This window comes from Siniperca chuatsi, linkage group LG11 (assembly GCF_020085105.1).
Source record: "Siniperca chuatsi isolate FFG_IHB_CAS linkage group LG11, ASM2008510v1, whole genome shotgun sequence".
NCBI classification, from domain to species: domain Eukaryota; kingdom Metazoa; phylum Chordata; class Actinopteri; order Centrarchiformes; family Sinipercidae; genus Siniperca; species Siniperca chuatsi.
The window spans coordinates 9,358,454-9,385,315 of record NC_058052.1 but is presented as its reverse complement, the minus strand read 5'-3'; the positions used below and the strand labels follow the sequence as shown (position 1 = coordinate 9,385,315).

General features: G+C 40.4%; 1 protein-coding gene across 3 annotated transcripts in view; it reads left to right on the top strand.

The window, feature by feature from the left end:
• Positions 1 to 310: 310 nt before the first annotated feature.
• zmp:0000000755 (phosphofurin acidic cluster sorting protein 2) overlaps positions 311 to 26,862 on the top strand; it is a 50,061-nt gene continuing 23,509 nt past the window's right edge. Inside the window, exons 1-2 of one of the 3 annotated variants that reach the window (XM_044214440.1) lie at positions 311 to 1,321; positions 21,255 to 21,342. In XM_044214440.1, the coding sequence (XP_044070375.1) occupies positions 1,116 to 1,321; positions 21,255 to 21,342 (294 nt within the window). In that variant the 5' untranslated portion in view covers positions 311 to 1,115. The remainder of the gene's footprint in view (positions 1,322 to 21,254; positions 21,343 to 26,862) is intronic. The other 2 variants (XM_044214441.1, XM_044214442.1) reach the window with 2 other exon arrangements.

The following is a 26,862-nucleotide window of genomic DNA, read 5'->3' as shown; positions in this document are numbered from 1 at the left end:
TGGGTTTCACAACACCTGCATTATGAGAACAATGACTGAATCTAGTATCAAGTACTAGTTTTCATTATGTGATCACAGACTGATGACAAATCGTGAATAACGTGGAGTTATTATCCGAGCAGGTCCTGCCCACTTGAAAGTTTACTGTGGAAAGGTTTTTACATTAACAGATATGTACATATGATTTTTTTTTTAGGAGTTGCAATTTAATGGTAAGTAGTAACACAACCACACACAAAAAATATCCAAGGTTTTCTTGCGTAGAGATATTGAACCAACCTCTATATTTTTATTTTTTAGGGGAAAAAAGCCTTTAGGAATACAGTTGTTTGGGGTCTTCCCTTTTTGACTGAAACACAACAGGGTCAAAGTAGTCACTGAAGAGCATGTACAGTACATTTCCACTACAGTTACACTGGCCAGCAGTTAGCATTTACAGACACATTTAAAACTAAATGGCAAATTTATGAGCAATAAGGAACAGGAGCAGCTATATAGCACAAATGCTCAGCATTTTAAATCCTTTTCATTTTTAATAGATACACCTTCATTTGTGTGAGAACTTTTTGTCTGAAAAATGTTTGAGTTAATTTTTTAAGCTATATAAAAAATGATTCTCAATTTTAGAAGACAAGTGTGTTCTTACAGGTCTACAGAGCACAGATCCCTAGCATTTCTGTGTAAGCAAATCTGATTTGATTATTTATATTCCCATTCTGCTTTATTAAACAATTCACAGAACCAACAAACTGAATGATGGAAGAGTGGAGATGAACACGGATGTAAATGCTAATTACCTAGCTGGTTCTTTCCTGTAACATCACTGTCTATAAAAGCTACTCCTAAAGAGTTTTCCTGTCATATGTGCATCCAGGTAAACATGGTAAATGAATATGCTTAGAGGCCTGCCTGGTTTATAGTAAAGATGTCCCACCCTACAAGCAGGGACGTGCTGCCCCCTATCAGTAGTGGCATGCCCCGCCACGCCTATCAGCATCTCCAGTCAGTGTAGAGAAGCAGGGAGTCTGGAGGAGCAGGAGCAGGCAGCGCAGAATTCAGCGGCTCCCGCTTTCGTCCGACACTTAGCTAGAGCTGCTCCCCGGGCAGTGGAGGTGATGATGGCGGCGGCTGTAGAGAGAGGAGGCGTCCGGGCCGCTTTCCTGAACCAGAGCAGCGGTGGCGGTGGTGGACCAGCACCGACAACCCTCCCGACCGGAGCGTTAGCCGGGGCTGTGGTCCTGGGCTCCGGCAGCATGCCTGTACCCATGAACCTCTTTGCGACCTGGGAGATAGACCGATCATCCCCAAGCTGCGTTCCGAGGTAACGTTAACATAGTTGTGTTAGCGTAAAATTCCACAAACCACAATGTTTACAAATCACCATATCGTTTGATAAATATTAGGCTAACGTCGGACAAACAACGCCCTCGTTGACTGTAACGTTTGGCGAGAGAGACGAGCTGCCACACATTTCCAAAACAGTGTTGGGTTGCTTACTAGCAAGCTAACTAGCAATGTGGCTAATGCTAATGTTACCTAGCAAATAGCACTGGTGTTCGAGTCATGTTTCGTGCTAAAAGCATTTACTCAAAATCCTATTTTTCTAAATAAAGATGCAGTCAGCTAAAATGGCCAGTGCTAAATTGTCTAATTTACATACATATCTTAGACGTGGTGTGCAAGTGTTTTAATTGTTTTGTTAACAGTTGGTGCATTAAATTTTATTCCGACCGTTATGATAACTAGCTAGCGTTAACAACAAAAGTTCAGCTAACTAGTTTATCGGTCAGAAGGGTTGCTGCTGCTTATCCCCCTGCTTTGTGACTACGTTGTTAAAGCGTTGCATATATTACATTTTCCTTTGTCCATGTAGGCCTGTGCTTGAACTGATTTACGGAATGCATGCCACCAAATAGCAACATAACTATCTATAAATACAGTGACATGGATGCCGTTCGTCTCATAAGTAGGAGACATCGTTTTCATCCTTTAGCAGCACTTTGTGTCATGAACTGTCTGAGCAAATGGGCAGTTCAACAGCTGGCTGGCCATTTGAAATCCACATATTTTTCGCGTTCATGTGTTGTGGGCTGTTTTATGTTTATGTGATACCCTTGTGTAGCTCAGCGTCGGCTAACTGGCCGCACACAGTCATAAGACCATCACAAACACAACCACTCACAGTGTTGACACAGCAGTTGGCACAAGGAAAGAGTAAACTGTTTTGATTGTCACTTTTGTGTATGCAAATCTGCTCGCATTGTCTTGATGTTATTCTGATGACACCATTTAATTTACAGTATTGCAGCAATATTCATTGAGCAGGCATTGCTGCCACCTGACCAAAAACCTCTTGGGAGCTATAGGCACATTAATCAGCTTTGACCTAGATCTGCTCCACTCATTGGGGGAGAAGTGGGCTTGCAAGGGGAGGGTTTCCTCCACAGTCGATATGCGTGTGTGTGTGTGTGTGTGTGTGTGTGTGTGTGTGTGTGTGTGTGTGTGTGTGTTTGTTTGCCTGCTGCCTCTTTAGTGCCTGCATGAGTATGCAAGTGTCAATGGAATCATAGCATGTGGAACAAATGGATCATTTACATTGATGGTGATCGTTCAGATCTCTGTTTGAATATTATTCCTCTATTGTCTGTGGAAACTCAGCTGATTTGAAGCCAACTAGAATGACAATAAATAGAGTCTTTGAAGTGACAGAATTGCCCTCTAATTCGACAGCTCACTACCCTTTTTTATTGTAGTACTATTTCTGAAAATATTCCATTTTTTTATTGAAGTTCTTAAAAGGACAATTAGATTTCATGACCTTAATCTCACATCTTCCAGGACAAAAACCTAAGATCATTGACGTTTGTCTGCGATGAAATACCTATGGGTTTAGAGCTCGTTTCTTGGATAAAACTGATGTACTGTGCAAGCAACTACAAGTATTGTTATCTGGCATAAGACTTGAGTGAGCATGCTTCTGATAACTGTATCCATTAAGTTTTAAGACTACTGGCTAGCAGAAAAAGCAGGAAACATGTCAGTGCATTTATAGAGCAGCGCATTGATTTCCCATGTCTCTGCCTCTACACTATGTGCTTTCTCTCTGTAGTGGGTGACATACATGGTGCTGTATTAAAGATGGATAAGGATGAGGATTTTAATGAATTATTAATGAGGAATAGAGTAAAGGTTTACCAGTCATTGTTCAGCATAAGACTGCAGTAGCTGCCTGACACAAGACTTTGTTGATGTCTGGGATAATTTGTTAGATCTGATATGTAATGGAGTAGTTAAGTTGTGGTAGATAATGATGTATGACACAATTGTTTATTTAGGCTAAAAGTCTTGTTGTAATTTTTGTTTGGCATGGTGGCTTGGAGTTTCAGCGATCACATCATTTTGCAAAGTAATTTGCCAATCCTATTTCTGCCTTATGTGTTTTTAGACCGCTTATCCTAGACTGGTGTGAAAGGTCTTGTATGGAGCCCAACCCAAGGCCTGTTTTGGGGATTCTGCCATTGCATTCTTTCAGGCGCTGGGCCATTTTGTGTGCAGCTGTTTGCTCCTCCACTAGCCTTTAGCAAATGTGGGTGTCCAGTTAAGTGGCACAGTTTCACACGAGGGCATAGGACTGTTAGCAATTGACTGTTTTTTATTGTGGTACTCTAAAACATCATACACAGCTGTTGTTGGTTAATAAGACGCCATATTTTAAAAATCTTCCTAAGCCCTGCAGCCCTACTGAAAGCCGTGCTTACGGGAACATATTTTATTCACAATGGAAAATATGTTGTCAGCTCTCGTAGGTCCTCTCAGCATGGGATTGTGGTTCCTTACAGTTTTGCTGCTGACACATCTATGGCACTGGGCCACTCAAAGACTTCTTAAAGAAGCTATTTTCAAACTTTTTTTCTTTTCTTTGCCTTTTTTTAATGTACTTCTTGACTATTACATAAGCTAGACTAATAGAAACATTTGTTATATCTATTATTTGGACAATGATCCTCTTGCATTTGCTATTATCAATTGCTTGTTATATCGAAATGCAACCATAAGGTGGCACATACAATTTTATTGCTGTGCGTGATACAGTATTTGCCTGTTTTTTACCTGACCGAAGAGTGTTGTGGCAGCTCCATCCTTAACAGGCCTTTTGGAACAGTTGGACAAGCTTTGTTTTTATTCCAGCTCTGCCAGTCTGCCACCCTCCAGTGTTTCTAATACCATGCGGTATTGGTGTGTTAACCGTCTTCTAAAGTAACACAAAACGTCTGGAGGGTGTTCTGGGTTTAGAGAGGGTTTACCCCTCCTTTCCCCTATTTTACACTCAACAAATAGCTGACCAATGCTTTGGTATTGTTGTTCAGCAGTAAAAGGATAAAATGTACAAAGGGACTCCTGAAATGCTATTCTATATTGATTACAGGATTAATTCAAGGATTGATGGGGTTCCCTTAAATGTGAAACAAAGGCACTCTTATATTCGAGGTAGTTGAGAAGAAAATGCCATTAAGTTTTATCCATGCTTAATGCCATGTTGATGATCTAGATTGTTTCACTGCTTTGGTGGCAATTGTAACTTCTGTAGACTTGATTTGACTTTGAAACATAATACTGTGAAATACAAAGGTAGCTTGATTTCTGAAACCTCTTAGCTTCAGTGCACATTTAGTTAGAATGGCTTTATTCTCACAGGTATTGGTTCCCTCTCATGACAGATGTGGGAATAAAACGCTTAAACACATGATTACATAGAAAAAGAAACTTAGCTAAAACTCTCATGTCAACTCTCTTTTGTCAACAGATTAAAAATGGTGAAAGTTAATGACTTTGCAGTATATACTAGGAGTTTAGCGGCCTGCTCAGGATTCCAAATGGGCTGCCTATATCTATGGCAAGGCAGGCATTTGTTGAGGGAACGATGTGGTATTTGCAGGAATGACACTGATGCAGAGGTCAAGATGGTGCCATGTTTATCTGCTAACAATAAAGAATGTGTAGCAGCAAGAGAGGGTTGGCTTCTTACCAAGTTTATCTTTTACAACTTGGGGTCAAATGTTGTGACCTTTACCCACATCACTAACATGATGAGAGCAACCAAGCAATTTTGTTCATGTTTACCATACAAGCTCACCAGGCTTAATTGTTTCCAAAATGGTAGGGAAGTTTATATGGTAGACATCTGTTACCAATTTATTAATGTTACTTATTTGGGGCACTGAACGAAAAATGTTTTCAAGATCTGGAAATATTTTTGCATGACATTTTCACTCCATGGTGTTTTTGCTCCAAATATGTATCCGTCTTTTAAGTTTCACTATATGGGTTCAGAAATGTGAAGATATCTTAAAGGGTTTTTTTTTTTTCCCCACAAGCTACAAAACAACATCTTTCCTCTTTTCCTCTGACGTTTATCTCGGGTGAGCAGAGCATCCTTCTTTCTGGCTGTTTGATTTATGTGAGTCCCAAGATGACCTTATTCTCCCGTGAGTGGCAGAGTCTTATCTCGATAGTAATTGAGTGTACTTTGCAGGCTCTGGTCAGATGTTGGTTTCTTCTGCCCCGATTCTGTGTATTGTATCAAATTGATGTGTGTTGTGTATGTCGACAAATAAAGAAGATAAGCAAAAACAAACTCAGGCCTGGACAGGAGCAACATTATTGTGTCTTCTTTCTTCTAGGTCAGTGGAGATGAAGTCATCAGCCTTAAGTCTTTGCATATCCCTTATGCTGTGATGCCCATAAGAATTTGTTATATTCTGAAGTTTTAATTGTTAGCGTGCAATCTCCAATATCATCCCTGGCCTTAATCTCTTTGATTTAATGTCTAATTCTCTGTGTGTTAATTTTTAAACCGAAGATGAAACCATTAAATCAGGATACAAATAAAGGAGGCCTGTCTGTCAGATAATATGAGCTTACATTCTCCGTTCACCTCCTCAATAACCCCTCCATCTCAACGCTTGGATATTGTTTCTCCTAGCAGGGGAGCTGCAGTAATCTGATTTCATAACAGGAAAAGAAGAGCTAGTAATCTGATGCTGCACACAGACACTGTCTGCTTAATCCTCTGCTTCCTTTTGCAATCATAAGCCAGGCCCATCAGCTATCTCCAGTGCCCTTCAGGATTGTGACACAGCACTCTGTCAAATTGCATCATTTTTACAATCTTTGTACACCAACAATATTGACATCTGATGCAGAATGTGTAGACACAGAAATGGCCCTGTTACTGTACTGTACAGCTGCCCAGTCTCCATGACCGTGTCACATTCTGACTATACTGTTCCTTTCTGGTCTTACATGAGTTTTTAACACTGAATTGCATATGTACAAGAATAATCCAGTTACTGTTCCTTAGTTGGAACACGCTGATTGAAAAATGACCAGCTGTTGTAAATGTTGCTCATGAACTAAACATGTTTACATGTTTGTAGGTACTTTTTAAAAATACATTAATAGGTTTTGGAAAAATTAACTAATAACTGTTGTAGTTCCCTTTGTTTTATGGTATCCTTGATAAAAATCAGTCTCAACTCGGCTACATGTTCCACCATGCTGTTCACACACTTTGCTAACAGTAGACCAATCAGCACCTTCACTCCCCTCTTTTTCATGCTCACTCCCACTGCCTGAAATGTGTCAAAACTTTCTTGGTTTCCTTCCCTGTCTTCCTGGAGGAGGAGGAATTTCCTTGGGAAACATTTTACATTCCTGGCAACTAGAAAGCTGCTGGTGCAGCCGAGGCCAGGCTGCTTTGCTCTGCCCTCAGCCCCCTTTTGTATTCTGTTGTTGACCAACAACCTGCTCTCTGGGAAGGGGGGCAGGATTGGAGCTGTGGATTGCCCACACTGTTGAAATGTTTTGCTGAACCGGCACAGAGCTTCACAGCGACCGGTGAATGTGCTGAATGCTCATGTTGAATTCCTTACAAAGGGAAGAAAGGTTTGTTTCCCCCTGCCTGGACCTCAGAATATGAGAGTGGCTAGATTCGTGTGTGGGTGGATACTGGGGTCTCTGCTAGTGAAGAGATCCAACTTCCTGATCCAACAAGTGAGGCAAGGAAACTGCCTTCTGACACAGGGAGGATCTTGTCAAAATAAGCACATTGGGGACCATGTCTCTAAACTCATATTTCTCTCTTGTTCTTGCTCTACTTATTTCCCACCTCTCCCATGCAGGCATTTCCTGAGCTGTATGTGCCAGCAGCAACACAGAGACCATTATTTCAGACAAAACACTGTGACATGGATGAATGAGAGCACACGACAGACCATTTGAAAACATGAAACTTTTGTCATAATGTCAGAGATCCTGTGCTATATTCTATCACAGTCTACTTTTGTAAACAAACACAGGGAGGGGTTAAGATTGCAGGAATTATTCTGCAGGAATTTAAATTTATTAAATTATTCAAAATTAAATGGTAAAAAGCTATGTATACTTATATTTATCCCACTGAGTCAAATGTTTTTTAGTGACAAAATCTCATAATTACTGCCAACCCTACTCATAGACCGTTTCTTTAATCTCATTGCTGTGCTCATCAACCCAATGAAAATATTGCCCTTGTCTTGGCTGAATAATATCCTAAGAAAAGAATCAACACTTTTGACATTGCTGTCTAGTTGAGGACACAACAGTCCGTAGAGTGTCAGCTCTCAAATAGCATTGAGCTGGATGCCCTGCCCACTTGTCTAATCACAGATTAAAGAGTCTGAACTGTCTGGAGTCCTCTTTTGGTCTGTGGGCCTTTGCTCAATTAGTCTGCACTAAAATTGGGCCACTCTTCTCGTCTTCTGTGCAGAGGTATTTGGGGAAAACAACACATGCTTCTTAATAAACTTTACAAATGGACTTGTGTGTAGCAGTTGTGTTATTTACATGTAAGCTACCATTTCTAACAATGTTCAAATGTATGCTTAATCTGCGTGGTGGGACTCAAAGGCCGCCTTGCATAATTGAACGCCTGCCTCTAGCACCTAGGCGACATTATCTGTGACAGTAGCTGCGTCGTGTGCATGTTTACAGGCAAGTGATACTCAGACTCTGCATGCACAGCAACCGGTTTGCTATGTGCTCTGGTGAAGGGGTGCACTTGATCAGTTTATCAAACAACCAAAACAGGCACTGCTCATTTTCAGGTTGTGGTAGGCGACGAGTGGGGCCTGCTTTGGTTGGTTGTTTGATAAATTGATGAAGTGCACCCCTTCATCTGAGCACATTGGGAACTGATCAAACTCTGTCTATCCAAGAACCCTTAAATCGGACTAAATAATGTAATATCAGACAGACTTTTCTTGTAGATTAGTCATGGAAAATGAGAACGTGTGATTATTGCAGATGTGCACATAGCAATGTTGATGCTGAAACCATATATCGTGCAGCCCTAGTTTGATGGACAGAAATTAGACCCAGTTCTAGATTAAAATTAAATCCAATAGATATGTCCATTGGAAAAACACATTTGGTCAAGGACCAGTAACCTGGAGTTACTTTACCTTACTTTAGACATTTTCATACGGTCTCTTCTGGAAGACACTCATACTAACTCATCCTGCACTTGGTTGTACTTTCTGTACAGTGACAGAAATAGTTGTGTCAACAATGAAAAAAGAACAAGGCTAGAGAGTTCAAAGCCTGGCTCCTTTCTCACCTCCGCACAGCTGACCAATCATGTTGTGAAGTGGGTGAGAATGTAGGATCGTCTGTTTCGGAAAGTTTACTGAAATGGTGGAACGTAGAACCCCCTAATCTGACGTGGGAAAGGGTTGTTTGTGGGGAGGGGGGTTTCCGAAGCTTTTGGACCATTCAACAAGCACTTCGGACGGAGCATACTGGCCCCTTAATGTATCCAATGTATGCAAACATTTTGAGAAAGACTGGACTCGGGTTAATTTTACTGCTTTAAATGGGTTTCAGTCTGCCATGCTGCAAAGCGGTGTACAAGAGAACTTTGGATAATTAGAAATACTGGGATTCTCAGTAGGAAACATCAGCTCATCATCTGTCGCTTTCAGCAGGTATTTCTACCTCCGGAGCTGCAGAGACTGGATCTGTGGCTGTGGGCCATCTGCTGCCCCCGTGTTCCTGCTCGACAACTGCTGGTGCAGTTGTTGTTGTTGGCTCTGTTACTAATACTGACATTATTATTCCTATAGCTGTCATTCCTATTACTAATTTATTAATATTAACACTACAATCACTATTCTACCATTTAAAAAAAAATAATAATAAATTCTACGTGGTCTTTGCATTGTGCCTCCCTCTCCCTCCACCCTCACACCCCAACCCCCCCCCCCCTTTTCTCTCTCTCTCTCTCTCTCTCCCTCTCTCTCTCTCTCTCAAAACCTAACACTGCAGCCATTGAGTCTTTCTGCCTCTTAAAGGAAGTTTTTCCTTGCCACTGTCGCCAAATGCTTGCTCATGGTGGGATTTGTTGGGTCTCTGTAATTAATATTATAAAGAGTATGGTCTAGACCTGCTCTATAGGAAAAGTGCAATGCGATAACTTCTGTTATGAATTGGCGCTATATAAATAAATTGAATTGAAATATTTAATTGAATTGCTTGACTCAAACCAAAATGGTTGGCTGTTATATGGACATTACCCATTCAGTGTGGGGCCTGTCTTTAAAATTAAGCAAGAGAAAAGGCTGTCTTTTTGAAATGATCTATTGCACATTCTCTCTTTTGCATCTCGAGGTCTGTATCAATTATTCTTAGACTTACTTAGAAATGATCTTCCTCTCTGTCTGTCCTGATTAAGGAATCATGTCTCTGTTGATGTCAGACTCTTTTCACATCATATTTTTTAAGTGTGTTTGTTTTTGGCAGCATACTGTTTTGTCATTTCTCTGGCCCAATGATCCTCACCTTTCCATTTTGACTCACCTTAGCATCACTGATGTTAGAATTACTACTGCATGGATTCAGAGAAAAGCAAGGTCTGTATATAGAAACTCTGGAGAAACTGGAGCTTGGATACATTCAGCACATTAGTCACTTGGACATGTTAAGCCAGGGGAATGAACTGGGAGGAGTAGTCAGAAAGCACTTTTGGGTGCCATTGTTCATTTCAAGTAATAGTGCCAAAACAGCATGATTACACGCACCAGTTGTTTTATAAGCAGCATTGGTAAATATTACAACAATAGATGCACATGCCAATGCGTTGCCTGTTTATTAAGTATCCCTTCTTGAAGGAAGTTTGAGCATTTTTTTCAATTCATTTTAAAATTTAATGCAATCGTATTTGCTGATGCTGAACATTGTACATTTATTGATTGCACAATTCCCAGTTCATAGTGGCCCTTAATCTTTCTTTCTGGACGTGTTGTCTACATTGCAGAAAATAGTTTTGAGTCAGAGTACAGTTGTGGAAGGCTTGTTTATCAGCTGCAGTGCAGTTAGCATCATTAGCACTGACAATACACAACCTTGCTCTATATTGCTTCCTAAAGTAATCTTTTCTAATCTTGATTTATACAGGATACAGTAGAACCATGACAGTTCTTTGTCTTTGTTTACCGGCAGATGCGGGTATCAGGTCTATTTCTTGTAAAATCTCTGATCAATGATGAGAGCAGAAAAACAGACATGATCGTGATGGTTGCAAGAGTTAAAGGGCAGACTTAATCCTGTCTGATGCTAATCAGAGGCACCATATGGCGGTATGACATATGTATGGTAAAAGTAAATAGATCCTTTCGATAAAAATGTCAGCAATGTGTAACTCAAAGGCTGGCTCTTAGATTTCTAACAATAAGTATGTTTTAATCTTTTCAACTAGATTTTAGCCAAGATGTGATTCTAATGTGTAAAAACCCCCAGGGGTCATGCATTTTCATCCCTGCACAATCCAGCGCATTCATCAGGCCTAAGATGAAACATCTTAAGTGATTTTTGAAAAGGCTTACATAAGCTCTCCAAGCTATAAATACTGGACTCTGACATACTGTGCACATTTTAATTTATTCATGCTGTTTTGCAATTCCAAATATTTAGTAAGTTGGGCTGCACAATAATAGCTAAAATGATAAGCAAAATGATCATTATGTATCATCATTATTCATCCATTTCTGACAACAAAGTAACTGTTCTGCAATTTTTAAATTAAACTGCCGTCACATTAACAGTGTGTCTAGACTTTATAACCCTATAAATAAATAGTTGTGTCATTTTTAAACACACTAGGGTACTTTCTTTCAACAATTGCTTTCTTCTTTTAAGGTATTTGAATTTTCCTGGTCAGTAGGCTAGACAGAGAGATTGTTTTAAACAAGGCTTTGCTCTTGAGCCTTTGATCCTCGCAGGATTCACCTGTATCTGTTGGACTGGTTCCTTTCGACTCATTATGAAGTCATTGGATGCAGCAGGCATAAACTCGAAATCTACCCTTATTAAGAGGATGTACTGCAGGTTACAGTAGTTAACCGATAATCTCACCATTATGCATGCTAGGGAGATATCGTCTGTCATGTTACCACTGTTATGGTGTACTGTAGCTGATCTGGTAAAGGAGTCTTACTTTGGTTCTGATTTTGCCTGTAAACATGCCATGTCCGGTCTGATCTTGTCTTGCATGGTCACTGCAAACATGGGCCTGCTGACCTCATCAGTTTGTGTTCAGGGCTGAACAAAAGAGCTGTTTAGCACTGCAAAAATGGCAACAAAGGATGACAGCCATGTACTGAGTTCCTGAAAATGATTGTCAGGTCACTGAGGTATGAATGCAGCATGGGGTTGTATATTTAATTGGTAGCAAAGAGGTTGAAGAGTTGAGAAAGAAGCTAAAAGTAGTCTGATAAAGCTCAGTGAGCGCTTGGGCATCTGGAAGCATTTGTTTAAAGGAGAGAGACCATGTTGAACTATGAATATAGTGCTCTGTGATTGCTGACTCAAATCTTGTCACCAGGTTGTTTTTATCATGTGTGTCTTACGTTTAAGACTACGTTGTCTGTTGATTTGGCTTGGTGCCAGTAGGACTGGAAGCTATTTTTCACAGTGTGTACTTGATGATAAAATTTAAGGACAGGTTCACCCCATTCTTGCGTTTCCTGGTGTCATTGAACAGCAGGCTTTGCATTTTTTTGCCTTGCCTCAAACAAGGCTTTTTTCTGCCCCTTATTTGTCAATAGGAAACATATACAACTTGCTAGCACACCCTTCATTATCAGAGAAAAGTCTTTGAAGGATTCTACCAAACCACCCACACAAACAAGAGCATACTGGTCAAACCTCTGATTCACACTTCACGGATATAAACGGAAATAAAATCTGGCACTGAGCTCTAATGCACCAGCCCTGTGTAGTATTACATAAAAATTGCTGGTAATCCAGACAACAGTCAGATTCTACCACAGCTCTGGGAACCTCATGACCACAGAGTTCACAAAGACCATATTACAGAGTATTATGACAGATAGGAGTGCAGCTATTACATCCTCTTTTCTCGCATTCTCTGAAATAACCGGTTTATCTGCTCGCCAATCTATTTTTCTTTTCATAACATATCCCTCGGGTGGTTTCATACCTGAGTGATGACACCTGTCCTGCCTTCCCGTTGTACCAAATCGCTCCATTGCAGCTCATGTCTCTGCACCTGCTGGTCCAACAAAGCTAAAATCCATCCTAGCAATGACTTAACACAAAGTACGTGTTGAATGAGGGATTTTAATAAATAGCTAAAGGGATGTAGTCTGGTTACATCTTAATTACCAGAGCCGGATGGAATAATTTCAGCCAGCCCTCCACCATTCTCACCATATATACAATAAAAGTCTTCTTTTCACCTTTTGTACATTTATTTATTTTATTTTTTTTTATTTTTTTTTATACAGTTTAGTGCCTTTGGCCCGTTAGGGGTTCATGATAGGGCTGCAACAATTATTTTATTAGATTTTTTATTATTGATTCATCTTTGGATTAGCTTTTCAATTAAACAACAGATCTTTATAATGTTTAAATTGTAAAAAGTACTGAAAATTGACCATCATGGTTTTGAATCTGTGTGTAGAGTTTGCTTCCTGTGTCTGTGTGTGTTTCCTCTGGATGCTCAAGTTTCCTCCAACAATCCAAAGATATGCAGAATTGGTGCGTGACGTTTGACAAGGAAGTTGCTTGGCTAAAATATGGCTGTTGGAACACAGTGAGCAAACAGATGGAGAGCGGAGGCTTTTTTAGTGCATGTAAGAACTTCCAATAAGAAATACCTCCCACCCTATCCTACGGGACAAGTTTGAGATGTATCATTAGATGTTTGACATTTTTTACTACCATAAAAAACTGGGCAACATCAGAATCCATAGTAACTAACATTAATTCAGGATGAGTAAAGCTCTATGCTGCATGCAGGATGAAACTTTTCACAGCCACCTATCAAGCCTGCAGGGGTTTAGTGTTTGAGGCACAAAATATTCAAGCCTATATCTGCATAACATTGTAAGGGCTCTGTTTGGCTTAATCACATGACTTCTGGCCAGGCTTCAGCTGCCATCTCATTACAAAATATTTTGTATTGTGTTTTGATTAATAAGTGCATACCATCATTTTGTTTTTGTTTTTTTGCATTTAAAGAATTAATATCTGATGTGAAATGTTCATCGTTACAATGATAGAAGATTAAAGGATATATTTGTAATTTCTGTCTCAAGGCTGACCTCTGACATACAGCAATGTGTTGACATCAAAAAGTCAAGACAAGTCAGACGCACGGCTCAAGCCCATGACTTCTTTGGCACACCACAAACCATTCTATGAAGGTTACTTTCTTATCCAAAGGTCTGTTTGATTTCAATCTTATTTTGCTGCTTTTAACCTTTTGAGTTCTGTTGCGATTGTGATCCTTAGGTTGTGTCTCACACATAAACTGAACAGTCACAGGAATCAGGCTTTGCCAAATTAATAGCTTCCTCTTGTTTTCTTTGTGTACCCTGGTCACAGCCTCTTCCTCCTCTTTCACTGTGGCCTTGAGAAGATTTCATTCAGGGAATTAAATCCCAACCAGCATATGGCCATCTGGCACACACAAATAGATATTTGGGGGCTAAAATAACTTTTGCATGCAAGCCTATGTGCAGACTAAGCTCTTATGGCACATCCTACTGTGTGAACTTGTTAAAACCGATCAGTCAGTCTTCTGGATTAGTCTTCATCCCTCATGATTTAGAATGCATTCAAAAATTAATTTAGCTGCCTCCAAATTACCTACCATGATTCTCCTTACTACATCTCTGTTTCCTCTCTAGCTATAGTGCTTTGCAATATCCATTGCTTTACCATCTTTGTCTAAAAACTGAATTTGAAACCAAAAAATGTAAAAATTATTAATTTATTAAAGAACATTTACGTGGGTGGTGTGGGTATGGATTTGAGAATGTAGGACTTTGTTTTATGCCTTTTCTCTTTGTGTGCAATTTGGTTCGAAGGCTATGAATAAAATATAAACAATAATAAAAAAAGAAACTTGCGTGTATTGCTGCCTGAGCAAATCTCGCTAGTTCCGTAGGCTAGCCCTCACCGTGAATAGATTTGCCCCTGTTTTTCTTGTAGGAGAATAAAATATTCAGAAGTAGTAGTTTTTAGACTAGCGTACCCTTTATTTGGACTAAATTATACAACTAGACATGAACAAATAATAGTGTTATGAAAGAACAAAGTGCTATGGCTTTCCTCAGCCAGGGCCTTGACTGGAGAGAGGTTTTTTTTGTTTGTTTGTTTTGTCAGTCACCCACACATACAAGCCAGTACCATACACTGCTTCCTTATGTTCAAGCATGACTTTATAAAAAGCATGACTTTCACATCTCAAGCAGAGAATATGAGAAATAGTACATTGAAAGCACTAAAAGCATGACTTGAAGTCTTTTTTTTTCCTAGCTTGGAAGCCCCCCAGCACATACCAAACATAGACAGTCTCTTTTTCATTCAACCCTCTGTTACATCACTCACCCTCCACCCTCCACTTCCCCCTGCTTTGTGCCTCTGACAATTGCTGTGCAGTGATCCGAGGGCATGGAACTGGCAAAACATCAACTAGAATGCTGACCAGGGGAAAATAATTACAAAAGTGTGTTTTTGTTTAGGCAGCATATCGTTCAATTCAGAGGGTTTGATGGCCTCTCTCTCTCAGTGCTGTGCACATTCATTTGTAGTCTATGAGGACCCATGTCCACGTTATAAATGTTATGTGCCCTATAAATGTTGATGCTGCTTTTAATTCAAAGCAGAAATAACCGTGCACTCACTTTGTGTAAGCAGCCATATCTTTTTTCATTCTTGGAACTATTGCATGGGATTACTACTGTATCTACTGTCTCTTTGTAGGCTCTTAAACTTAAGGGTGTTTCTATCACAAGTTGTTTGAGATGTTGCTGTCACTAAAGTGGTCCAGAAATAGCATAGCGATAGTAGCCACATGTACATCTTGGACTAATGGCTTTGAAGGATGTTGATGTAGACAGGATTTGTGTTGTTTGTTGACACCAGTCCAGACAAGAAACACTCTTGAGGGATGTTGTGATATCCATGTAATGGATGAAGCTTTTTTTCAATATAGAAAGCCAGACTTTTTGAAACTATTCTTCCCCAAAGTACTGTTGACTGAATTATAGCTGTTTGAGTTCCACAAAGAATTATCATTGTGGAAACATTAAAATATGTATAGCTCTTGAAGATTTCCTTCTTATAATACGAAGAAAGATCTGTTTGAATTGCCCTTTTTTGTTCTGGCTTTGTCATGACTTTTCAAAAACAAAGAATCAACAGAGGGAAAACTCTGTGGTCTCAATGTTCTCGCCTTCAACTTAAGTGATTATTCCCTCATATTCTTCCAGTCACATTTTCTCGTATCTAATGCTGAGGCTAAGAGGAGTTGATTTCAGATTTGGGGTGTAGATTTTTTAAATACCTTTTGATGTCGGTGTAATATAAAATAAGTCTACTGTCACATAAGCAGTCTCCAGACAGACATATCATTTTACCAAAGAGCCAAACTCAAAGCAGCGAGTGGCTGAAGCTTGGTGTCGGGCCAGAAGTTCTCTTTGAGACCTGACTCCAGAGAAACCTGTGTGAGGCCCCATCTGTGTGTTAAAGAAAGCCAGCCTGACTCAGGGGAGGGTGAGGTCAGAAAGGGGCTAACAAAAAGGATTATTCGCTGTGCCAATTGTGTGTGTCCTCTGCTCCCTGACTTCCACCCTGCTGTCCACCTTTAATCCACCTCCCACAATTGATTTAGTTTCCTCTGATGTTCCAGCATCACTTCAATACAGGTGGGCCAAGGTATTCAGTCTGCACTGGAAGGGAGAGAGAGGCTTGGTCGAGACATGACAACATGACTGTTTCCTGATCCAGATGTAAAACATGTGTGTGAGATATGTTGGTGATTTGGAGCATTTGCACACTTGTGTCATTCATTCTTTTTAGACTCTCTTTGTCAATGGTGATTTAGTCGAGCTATAAAGCTTCATACTCAAGTGATGAAGTGTTAAACTTTTACTCTACTTTAAGGGTTTGTTACTTTTCCCTCCCTTCTTATTATTGCTGTAGAGAAAATGGATGAAGCAGCCAAGATAAGATAATGCACCATGCCATATAACCCACAATCACAGGCCTCTTATCTAAAACCAAATATTTGACCACGGCTGTTTGAGTGTACTGCCTGATAAGTTGTTTTGTTTGTCCAGGACATATAAACGTGAAAGGATTCGAGCGTAGCCACAGACGGACCATCTTTCATAACATAAGTGATTTCAACAGTAGCTCTCAGCTCCTTTTCCATCTAATAACATCTAATAATGATGATGTGTTTAAACCAGTATTTATTGCTGCATAACTTAACTGATGTGGCACAGCTTTTTATGCCTTTGCACACATAATAAGGAGTGGATTAAAAGTCCTGGTGATTTTTATTTTGATTTCGTCATTAGGGCTTCACTGTTTGTTAATTAATTAATTTTTTTATTTGTCAGTTCAACTATAGAGCTTTGAAATGCAGATTTATAGTCTTTGATCTATAGATGTGGTTGCGTGTCTAAGCCTTTTTTCCCCACACTTAACACAAAAAGAAGCATTTGCCACCTCTATACTTTTGATTTCCGAAGTAATTGGTATGAAACTGGAGCAGTCTGTATAATCTAAAAGAGAGAAATGGCCTTGTAATCTAATGGCCTTGCTTTACTTTAGAGGCTGAAAAGGTCAACAGTTAGTGACGGTACAGTGAGTGACTTGGGCGCACTAATGGGCTTAGATGGAGCAGCACTACTCATGCTGCTGTGAGTGATGCCATATAGGCTAAACCTATTAGCTGAGGCACCTACTGCGCACCGTTCATCAGAGCAATCAATAACTGTTCACTTTGACATGATATAACACTACTGTGTGCTGTTTTATGTGTCCATGTCGGTAATGGAAGCTGTCATCTAGAAAAAGATTTGCACTTTTACTGTGATTAGCCTGCGGTAGGACATGATTCTGATTCCTGCATTGCCTCAGAGTTGGTTTGGCCTGGTTTACCTGTGACACAATTTAAACTTAACATTATTATTCCCCTCACCGTGTTGAAGTGTTAAAAGTGAGTTGAGTGAAGCGAGGACAGTTTACTTGGTTCACAATCTAAGCAACAGTCATTAGAGCTGAAATGATTGGTAGATTAATCGATTAGTCGATTAATGATAAATAATTGTTAGTTGCAGCCCTAGTCAGTATGTTTACATGCACACTATCCTGTGTGTGTGTGTGTGTGTGTGTGTGTGTGTATGTGTGTTTGTATGAAAACATCTTATCAGAAAGGCTTGACAGATGCAGACAATCAAACTTAGATAATGTTCTAATCATGAATACAGTAATATGAAGTTTACTCTGAACTCAAGTGGCAGTTTATTAGGTGTATCTACTTTAGCTAAAACGAATACAGACTGAATTCTACCCTCAAGGGGGTTAAAATATTCAAAGAGGTGTTGATTCAGCTTTACAGTTATTTTCCAGGCTGTAGTTACTCTCCCCTCATCGATGTGTCCTGACTCCTGAGTATGATCAAAACCAGCAAAAGACTCCATAACCAGGATTGTAGCGCGCATGTGACGATCAATAAGCTCAGTCTATAACAATGATGACCCAATCAGAAGAGCTTGGCAGGCGATGTGTTGACTTAACCAGCGCAAGCAAGTGAAACTGAAAGAGGGATTTCCCCCATGGGCTCTTATCATCTGGGAAACAGACAGAAAATATGACTTATCTGTACTTTCCACCGCCTGTTCACAGAAATATTGAACTGGAGACTGCCGAATAGATTCTCCACCCACCCGGTCTTCTATATGGATTGATAACACTGTTGTGTTTTGGTCCTGTTTGGCATGCTGTGATCCCACCCCAGGCTCTCTCTGGGAATGTGGGAATGACATGCCTAAAATTGAGGATTAGTGCGTCTTGTGCGAGTGGCTGCTGCAAGCCCTATATTTTGATCTCGAGTGTGTGCCAGTGTCTGTTAAGCGGAGGGGAGACCATACCACAAATAACAGTCCCCTCCCCCAAATAAACGCACAGTATATACATACTGACAATCCTTTCTAAAACTAGCTGAATTATCCATGGCCCAGTGAATGCCTCTAGCACAATGATTAGTGCTTTTGTGCGACACCTGGTCTGTCGCTGTAGTCACTGATTGGGTGGCAAAGTGAACTGGCACTGGGTAGGAGCACAGGGACAGACTGGCAACAGGCCAGAACAGATGGCCACGAGTTTCACTTGCAACACAACACAGTGGCAGGCAGTAGTGGAGATAATACCTGTCTAATAATAAATCCTTGGTTCCCTAGGTGACCCCTTCAGCGCCTGCAGCCTTTCTAATTACATGTTGAAATATATATGTATGTGTATGAGAGAGAGAGTGAGAGCCCTGCTTTCTGTCTGACAGAACACTGTGGCTGACTGGTGACTCATCCTCACCATAAGGCAAGGTGGATCCATGGGCTACCTACAAAGTTTACTCCAGCCTTAAATTGATTTTCATTTGTTATTCTAAAACATATGAAGTAACTTAGGTAATTGTGCAGCCAAGTGGATTGGCAGTTTACACCCAAATGATTGCAGTAAAATGTCATAGAATTATGTCTTCACCTGTTTGGGCCAAAGGGAGATTCTACACAGGAACACCAAGTTCCTGGCCCATTCCTGAACTATTCCTGAAAATCTTATATTGTCATCATTAAATATATATTTTCAGGGCTCCAGGGGGGGAATATCAGAATCAGGAGACTCTCTGTTTCTCTGCAGAGCATGTGCGGTTGTCAGTAGACCACACGAGAGGGGTAGAGCGAGGGGAGATTGTCCACTAGTTTTGTCGTTTTTAAAATTTTTATCAGACCTGCTAAATTTCAGGCGCACTAGTGCAACCAATGAAAATATTTAATCGCACAGATTTTTGGTCGCTGGAGCCCTGATTCTGTTGGCCGCTTGGATAAAGCTCTCTTGGGATCTAATGACCTTTGGCTAGCTTCCTTCGTTTTCCCTCTATCCTGTGTTGTACATTTGTTAATGAAAACTATAAACAAACTTATTAATCAGTGTCCTTTTTGCCGATGATGAAAGTAACACTGCTGCCATAGTAAAGTCTGACCAATTAAAACACGTTGTTAGTTAATTGGCTGTATTTGGTTGGAACACATGGTGGTTGACTGGTTGACTATTTGTTTGTTCCTGCCCTGCCCGTTTGCATTGTTGTGAGAATTTCTGATCCTCTCTGCCGTTAAAACAGCGACAGAAATCCCAGCATGGAAAGCTGAAAGATCTGAATTTCTGAAAAGAATGTGTTGAATCTCTGAAACAAGCATAATGAAAGGTGTGTTCAGAAAATAAAAAGTCAGAGATTTGTAACATTGGAAACATTACACTGTAAACATTTACACACTTACACACACCTATTCAAGTCAAATTTTTTACACTTTTTTTTAAGACTTGAAAAATTTTAGAATGCAAAGAACTTAAATACAGTCAACAGTGGAAAAAGACAATGTTCCATACGACGTATACAAACCATTTTGCCTTCTTTATGCCCCACAATATTCATTTCTAAACAGACCACCACACTGTTGTCTCCAACACTTCAATTTCCTTTGTGCTTGAACGTGATGAGTCTTTGTGAATCATACTTGCCTAGCAGGGAGTGCCTGAATTAAGTCAGTGAATGTTGCAGAGAGGCTCTCAAGGAAAGTGGGTGACTGGATAGCTATTTGCTTGCTTTGTCTTTCTTCCTCTCCTTTGACTCTGGCTCAGACTGATCACAATTTAATGCAGCAGGTCTAGTGGGAAAAGTGGGCCAGGAGGAAGTTTTAGCAAGCTTGGCTTGGGAGTTGTTGACTTTTTGTGGAGTGTCTTGCTGTAGAGGCAAGGTTTTGTGGGCGGACTGCGGATGAAAAGAAGGGGGATTTTTAAAGGTCACAAATAGTTGTAGACCCGTGAAAGAAGCATGGAATTGAGCTTGTGTCTGGTCTTAGCCTTCTTATATTGCTCAGTTTTTTTTTATCTGCCTCTGTTTCAGATAGGCCCTCTGACCTATGTTTTTTCTGATTAAATGCAGTATATTTTACTGTACCTGTTGTCTTCCAGTGTGACAGCTCTCTAGTATTAAGAAGCCCAGTGTGCCAGTCAAAAATGTATTTAACTTCCTTATAGGCATATGTAGGTATACGTTTCTTACTTGTTTTATTTAATAATGAACAGATGGCAGTGAGTCACGTGAGCCTCCATGTTCAACATTTTACTGTGTAGCAGTACGCTAAAACAGGGCTGACTGAAGACATTTTACTGCACTATGGCTTGTCAAAGCATCTCTGCCATGTCACCTTCCACGAAGAATTAGCTCGTAAAACTGACAATATGAATCCTGATTTAGGAGCAGTTTGGTGCATCGCCCATTCTCAACAAGTTGTAGATTTTTCCTTGATGACGAGGAACACCAAGCTGAATACAGTAGGGTTTGATTATGCAGTTGCTCTCTTGATTGGTCACTCACTTTCTTGGGAGTCATTATAATTTCTGGGTGTTGCCTGTTGTTATTATCATACCTGCAGACCAAAGAAAGAATAAAGACACAAGTAGAAATAAAATGTGGCAGCAGTGAATGCTGCTTTGTCAGCCATGCTTTTCATCTCCAGACGCAACAGCGTGTCATGAAGGTATGCTCACATTGTGTTAGTCATGTCACTAATCTGTTTCTTTTTTCTCTGCCCCTCTCTTGTTCTTTCTCTTTTCCACAGGCTCTGCAGCCTCACACTGAAAAAGCTGGTCGTCCTTAAAGAACTGGATAAAGAGCTGAACTCCCTGTCTATAGCTGTCAAAATACAGGTGGGTGGGTTAATCTCCCATGTGTGATGAGAGTAACAGGCTCAATTGTAAAACATTTGATTGCAGTGTGCCACGTTTTGGACTCACTGTTTCTCTGTTCTTTGCTGGGACTGTATTTTTTTTAACATAATCACAAAGCCTAGACGATGATAAGACATGCTACTAATCCTGCCAATTGATAAAAACCTCTTTAGCTGCACAGGAAGCCCTGGTAAGTCACTCAGGTGCTTTAAATGGCAGACTAGCATTACCACTCTAAGCAGGAGCATTAGCACAGAAAGACAGATTGTGCATCTTACATTGATTGCTAATGCATTTTCTGACTACGGGTATGCAGTCCTAACGTTTTGCTTAATCTCAGGCTTGTTATTAAAGATTTATCTCATACATTTTGTATGGTGGTCACATCGCGTATGATTTAAATGCCAAATTCAAAAGAATTAAAAACGCATAACAAAAGAACATCTGCAACATAAAATTAAAAAAAGTAATATATATACTCCTTAAGTTATCACATTGTGAAAATCTTAACACTGACATTTTAAGTCTTACCAATATTGCAATATATAGATACCTCAAAATCTACATAATTAATAGCAAAAAAAGCAGTTAACAGTAAGGAAGGGAGATGGTGTATGTTTCAATGTGTGAGCATCTGCACTGGCGCGTGTGTGTGAACCCAGTTCATCTTACAGGGACTGTAGCTTTGCTGCTCACTAAACAAGCTTACATTTTGTTTGCTTGCTGCGATAGAGTTACAGCTTACTCCTACACTGCAGAGTAGCGGGATGATGACTGCGGAGATAACTTGAGGTCACTGGAGCTACACGTTCCCATTCAACTGACCCTTTATATGGTATTCAAAGTATTCCTAGAGCCCAGAGTTAGCTTTTTAGAAAGGCGGGACAGCGTATCTCCCTCGCAGAATAATGTTTTGTTTGACTGAGTCGGATAGGTTGTTTTAACTTGTGATTGTCTTGCCCCCGTCAGTGTCTTCGTGCCTGTGTATTTTTGTGTGTATGTACTTGTATGGGAGACGGAGAAGGAAAAGGAAACAAAATATTTGCGAAAAATAAAGCACCAAAAAAAAAGTGTTTTTTGGTTGTTGTTTTTTTGTTAATAGGGCAAAACAGCAGCTGTATATACTGCACCCCAACTGTCAAGATCATAGACTTGACTCATCAGTAGTGGCTGTTGGAACCCTGCCTTTAGTCAGCAGACAGGCCTCGCAGTTTTAAAACACACACTCAGCAGTAAGCCTAGTAGCGGTTGTAAAGATGATGGTCCACTGCTTCTGAAACAGTTGATCCTGAGAGAGAACTAAGGTACACTTTAAGTGTACACAGACACACATACAAACACACTGCCCTGAGGTGGCCATGTGTAAATAATTTTCAGAGGAAAAAGTCATTCAAACTTTCAAACAACTTGCAGTTGCCCAGAAAATCCACAAAGAAGAGAATGTGAGAATTAGACTCACCTCAAATGAGAAGAGAGGAGGAAGCCAACTTTGTCTATTAGTTGTACCTGAAAGATTTGGTTCTACCTCAACAGAAGTCTGAGCAAAAGCTTTTATATTACCCACACATCAGAGGAAAACTAATATGTAGCCTTTACACGGTGCTGTATTTTGCACCATTCCTTTTCTGCTACACAAATCCTGGGCTTTTCTTTACCTACCTCTAAGTAGGAATATGCCATCTGCACCATGACTGACACTGTGTGCCCAGCATGAAGAGGAAGTGTTTATACCGTGGATATGAGGATTCCCAGCAGTAGATTATGATATGCATGAGTGTTGGGCAATTGTTAAAAGAATAAAACATGAAATAGCAAGAACCCCGGCAAAAGCAATTATCATAATTCTGCTCCACCAAGCCAAAATGCAGTAACTACATATTTGGTCAAACTTGAGTTTTTGGCATCTGACCTTACCATAGAAATTATTATACCATAGAATGTGTAATTTCGGGGGTAAAAACAGCACGGAAAATTTACAAGATAGCCTTAGCTACAGCTAATTTACCCACTTTTGCCTGTTTCCTAGTATTGAAATCATTTGAATAAATCAATTTTGATGCCCCAACATCTTAGTAATTGTGTTATACTGCACATAAATAAGGTAGTAGCTAAATCTAATCATAGTGGAGAAAAAAGTAACACCAGATAAACTAGTTCTGCTAAAAACCAACTAGAGTAGCAGCAACTGCCATCTCTGCAGCATTTGACTTTAGTGTGATTTCATGTGGTTAGACTGCCTTTAAATCACATATAACATACATAGAATGCTTTTTATGTAAAGTCTGTGACAATGATTAGTACTCAGCATAAAAGGGCATGAAATTAAGGTTTTACAACGTATATAGCTGTTACACAGTTTGGCTAAGAGCCGTCAAACTTCAAACCCTTTTTTAGCAACTTCACTGTTTCTATAGTCACAGCTCTCTGCTTTCATGCCTCAGTAATTGACCATTTTTTTGTCCCACTCTCAATATTGTCCCCCTCATTATAAAATGTAATAGAAATTTTATGCAGTACTGGGCAATTCTATTTGAACAGAAACAAATCATCCCCCCTTTATTGTCATCCTGAAGAAGAAAGCAACCAACCAAGTGTGGCTTTATCCATGAGCTACGTTGTCTCTGGAGCGTGAAATCTCTCCATTTCTGTTGAGCCGCCCTTAGGACAGCCGAGCAAAGCTCTGTTCACCACAGCTCCGGAACTGGAGCATTAAATGCAATTTCCAGCAGGTTTGGTTAAGGAGAACAGTGACGCTGAGGGGATAAAGAGACAGTTGGAGAAGATGATAGAGGAATAACAGGGTTTTGTTTTCAGACAGTGAATGACAAAGCCTCATTACCGCATGTCATCAGTTCTCTTTTCAGCATACAGTGATCGTCTCTTTTCTCTCTCTGGATCTCATCAGGTTGAGTGGCCTGCATGCACGCACAACCCTTGTAATGGCTAACCATTTGGATGGTCTCCCAAATCCACAGCAGTAGGGATGATGAGATTGCAGTTTAGTCTCCAGAAGGCTCTGTGTTCCCTGGGAGATAGTCGTCTGTCTCTCACTCTGGAGACCGCTAGGTCACTTCAGGTAGCTTCTTCAGAAAAAATGCTGCTATATTTTCTGCACATCAGGTTGCAATGTGGTACGCTACTGCAAGTGCACTACATGTTTCTGCATTTTGTGTCCTGTCTTTTCTGTGTGCAGTTGCCTGAGGTTGTAGCCAGACATTGATGTCAGCTGGATTATGATAGGGAAGGCGTGCAATCTTCATTTCAGCGCAAGCCGCTGTCCAAAGCACTTCCATTTGCAGTACACTCAGATATGATCCAATTATATGTGTGTGTGTGTGTGTGTGTGTGTGTGTGTCTGTATAGGTGTGTGTTGGGTGAAAGCAGAAGCCTCAAAACGCCTTTAAAATCTCACTAGTACAATTGCACATTGAGCTCTTGTCCTGACCCTAAATCACTTCCTGTCGTTGCAAACGGGCGCCGATTTCTTATTTAAAAAAATAAGTTGAACTTGTTTTCCCACAGGCTTGTGGAGCTTGGTAGAGTAGAGGGCCCGTAACATCCCCCCATCTGGCCCCAGAAACACAGTGGAGAAGCTTGTAGCAGAGGAGAGAGGGCGAGAGAAGGGGGGGGGGCAAAGGACATTCAGTACAAGCTTTCCTTGCCAAGGCTCTGTATTGTAAATGCATGTCAGGCAGTTTGAGAGTGCTCAGCTTTTGTGCCCTGATTCATTGTACCAGCCACTGAGCATGAGAAAAGGGTGCATACAGGGCCTCATTGTGGAGCTCAAGTTAGTGACAAGATCAGACTCAGACAGAGATTTACCCTGTTTTTTTCTTTATATACAAAACAAGGGCTGCGGCTGCTGTCAAGGGTACTGTCAGCATGTTCTTCTCTGGAACACATTGAGCCATTAGGCTGGATTGCTTATTACAGGGTGGCTGCGGGTCCTTAAAATGTCTTAAATTCACATTTACTAATAAAATGCCTTAAAAAGTATTAAATATTCTTAAATTCTGTTTGAGAAGGTATTAAATATTTATTTATTGAATGCTGTAGGCATAGTCTAAAATTCACTCCAAGCACAAAATGCCTGTACATTAGTCTTTGGCGACATCAACAAGAGTTGAATTTGAAAGCCTTTGTTATCCTGTTAACAGTCTTTTAGGTCTTTGCTATTCATTTTTGCAAACTTTGTCCCCTGGTGACCACCGTAGCATCTGTCTGGATGGCATGGAGGAGCTTGCTAGTTAGCTAACCTGCAAACACCATGGTTGTATAACAAGACCTGGATACGGCGCTGCTGCTCAGCCTTGCTTCCAATTTTGCCCAGTGGCCACTTGCAGTATTGCACAGAAAAAAATCCCCTGCGTAGTACATGTTCTTTTTAAAACGTTCCTTTACTTTGTGAGGTAGGCTAGAACACAGTGTTATGTGTTCTCTGAGTATTGCATGCGTGTATTTTAACAGGTTTGTAGACTTGGAAGTTTTCAACTTCATGCAATATGTGCAACTGTATGAAATATGAAAGATCTAAATAATTTCATAAGGATTCTTTTTAAATCTAAGAAACAGATATTGAATCATCAGGCAAACATCTGTTTAATATTGACATAATACTCATTTAGGGATGAGAAAATACTAGGCCCTGTAACCAAAGAAAACCGTGGTTGACACATTATCCCTAGATTAACTAAATCGGCCACAGTGCACCTGGTAGCTTATATGGGCGCTAATCAAGTTACACAACGTTGCCAAGAAATTAATTCCTGCAGTTTGACTATTTCTTTATCACACATAGCTATCAAGTTTGTCTATCAAGTAAATTTACATACAGCAGCAACACACACACACCAGTGAGGATCACGGAGAGCGGGCTTCCGTATCACAACAAAGCTAACGCCAGCTGAGCTAGTGCTGCAGTATAAAGTTCCACAAAAAGCAACATGAAAAAACAGTTACTGGCATCCAACCTACTGGGTGTATGGGCGGGACCTCGATACCGCAGCTCCAACCCTGATCACTGCTGGGCAGATTCTGGCTCCAAATGACATCACCAGTGCAAGATGGCAGCTCCCATATCCGGGATATTTTGGCTTCATTTTTGTACAGTGGGAGGAAGTGGATACATGTCGTCCATCTTTATATACAGTCAATGGCTGTGACAGACCCTCGCAATCCTCTTGCCCTCTGTGGCTCACAAGGCCTTTGGCTGTTTGTTGGCCTTGTTTTCCTGACTGAGTTTTTGTGGATTTTCCTCGACCTGCCCTCTCTATCATCTATCCACTCTGAGTTGGCAGGTGTGATTAGACTGAAAAAGACTGTTTGGAAAAACAGTTAAGAGTAGAGTAAAAATACTGAAATTACAAAGCTCTGCTTTATTGTGCCTGTATATACTGTAACATGCATTGTCATTTAGGCCCTGTTTATACCTGGCATTAACATGCGTCTTGGGTGATCCAATCACAAGTGGAGAGCTCCAAGTAGCTACTGTTAGCTAGT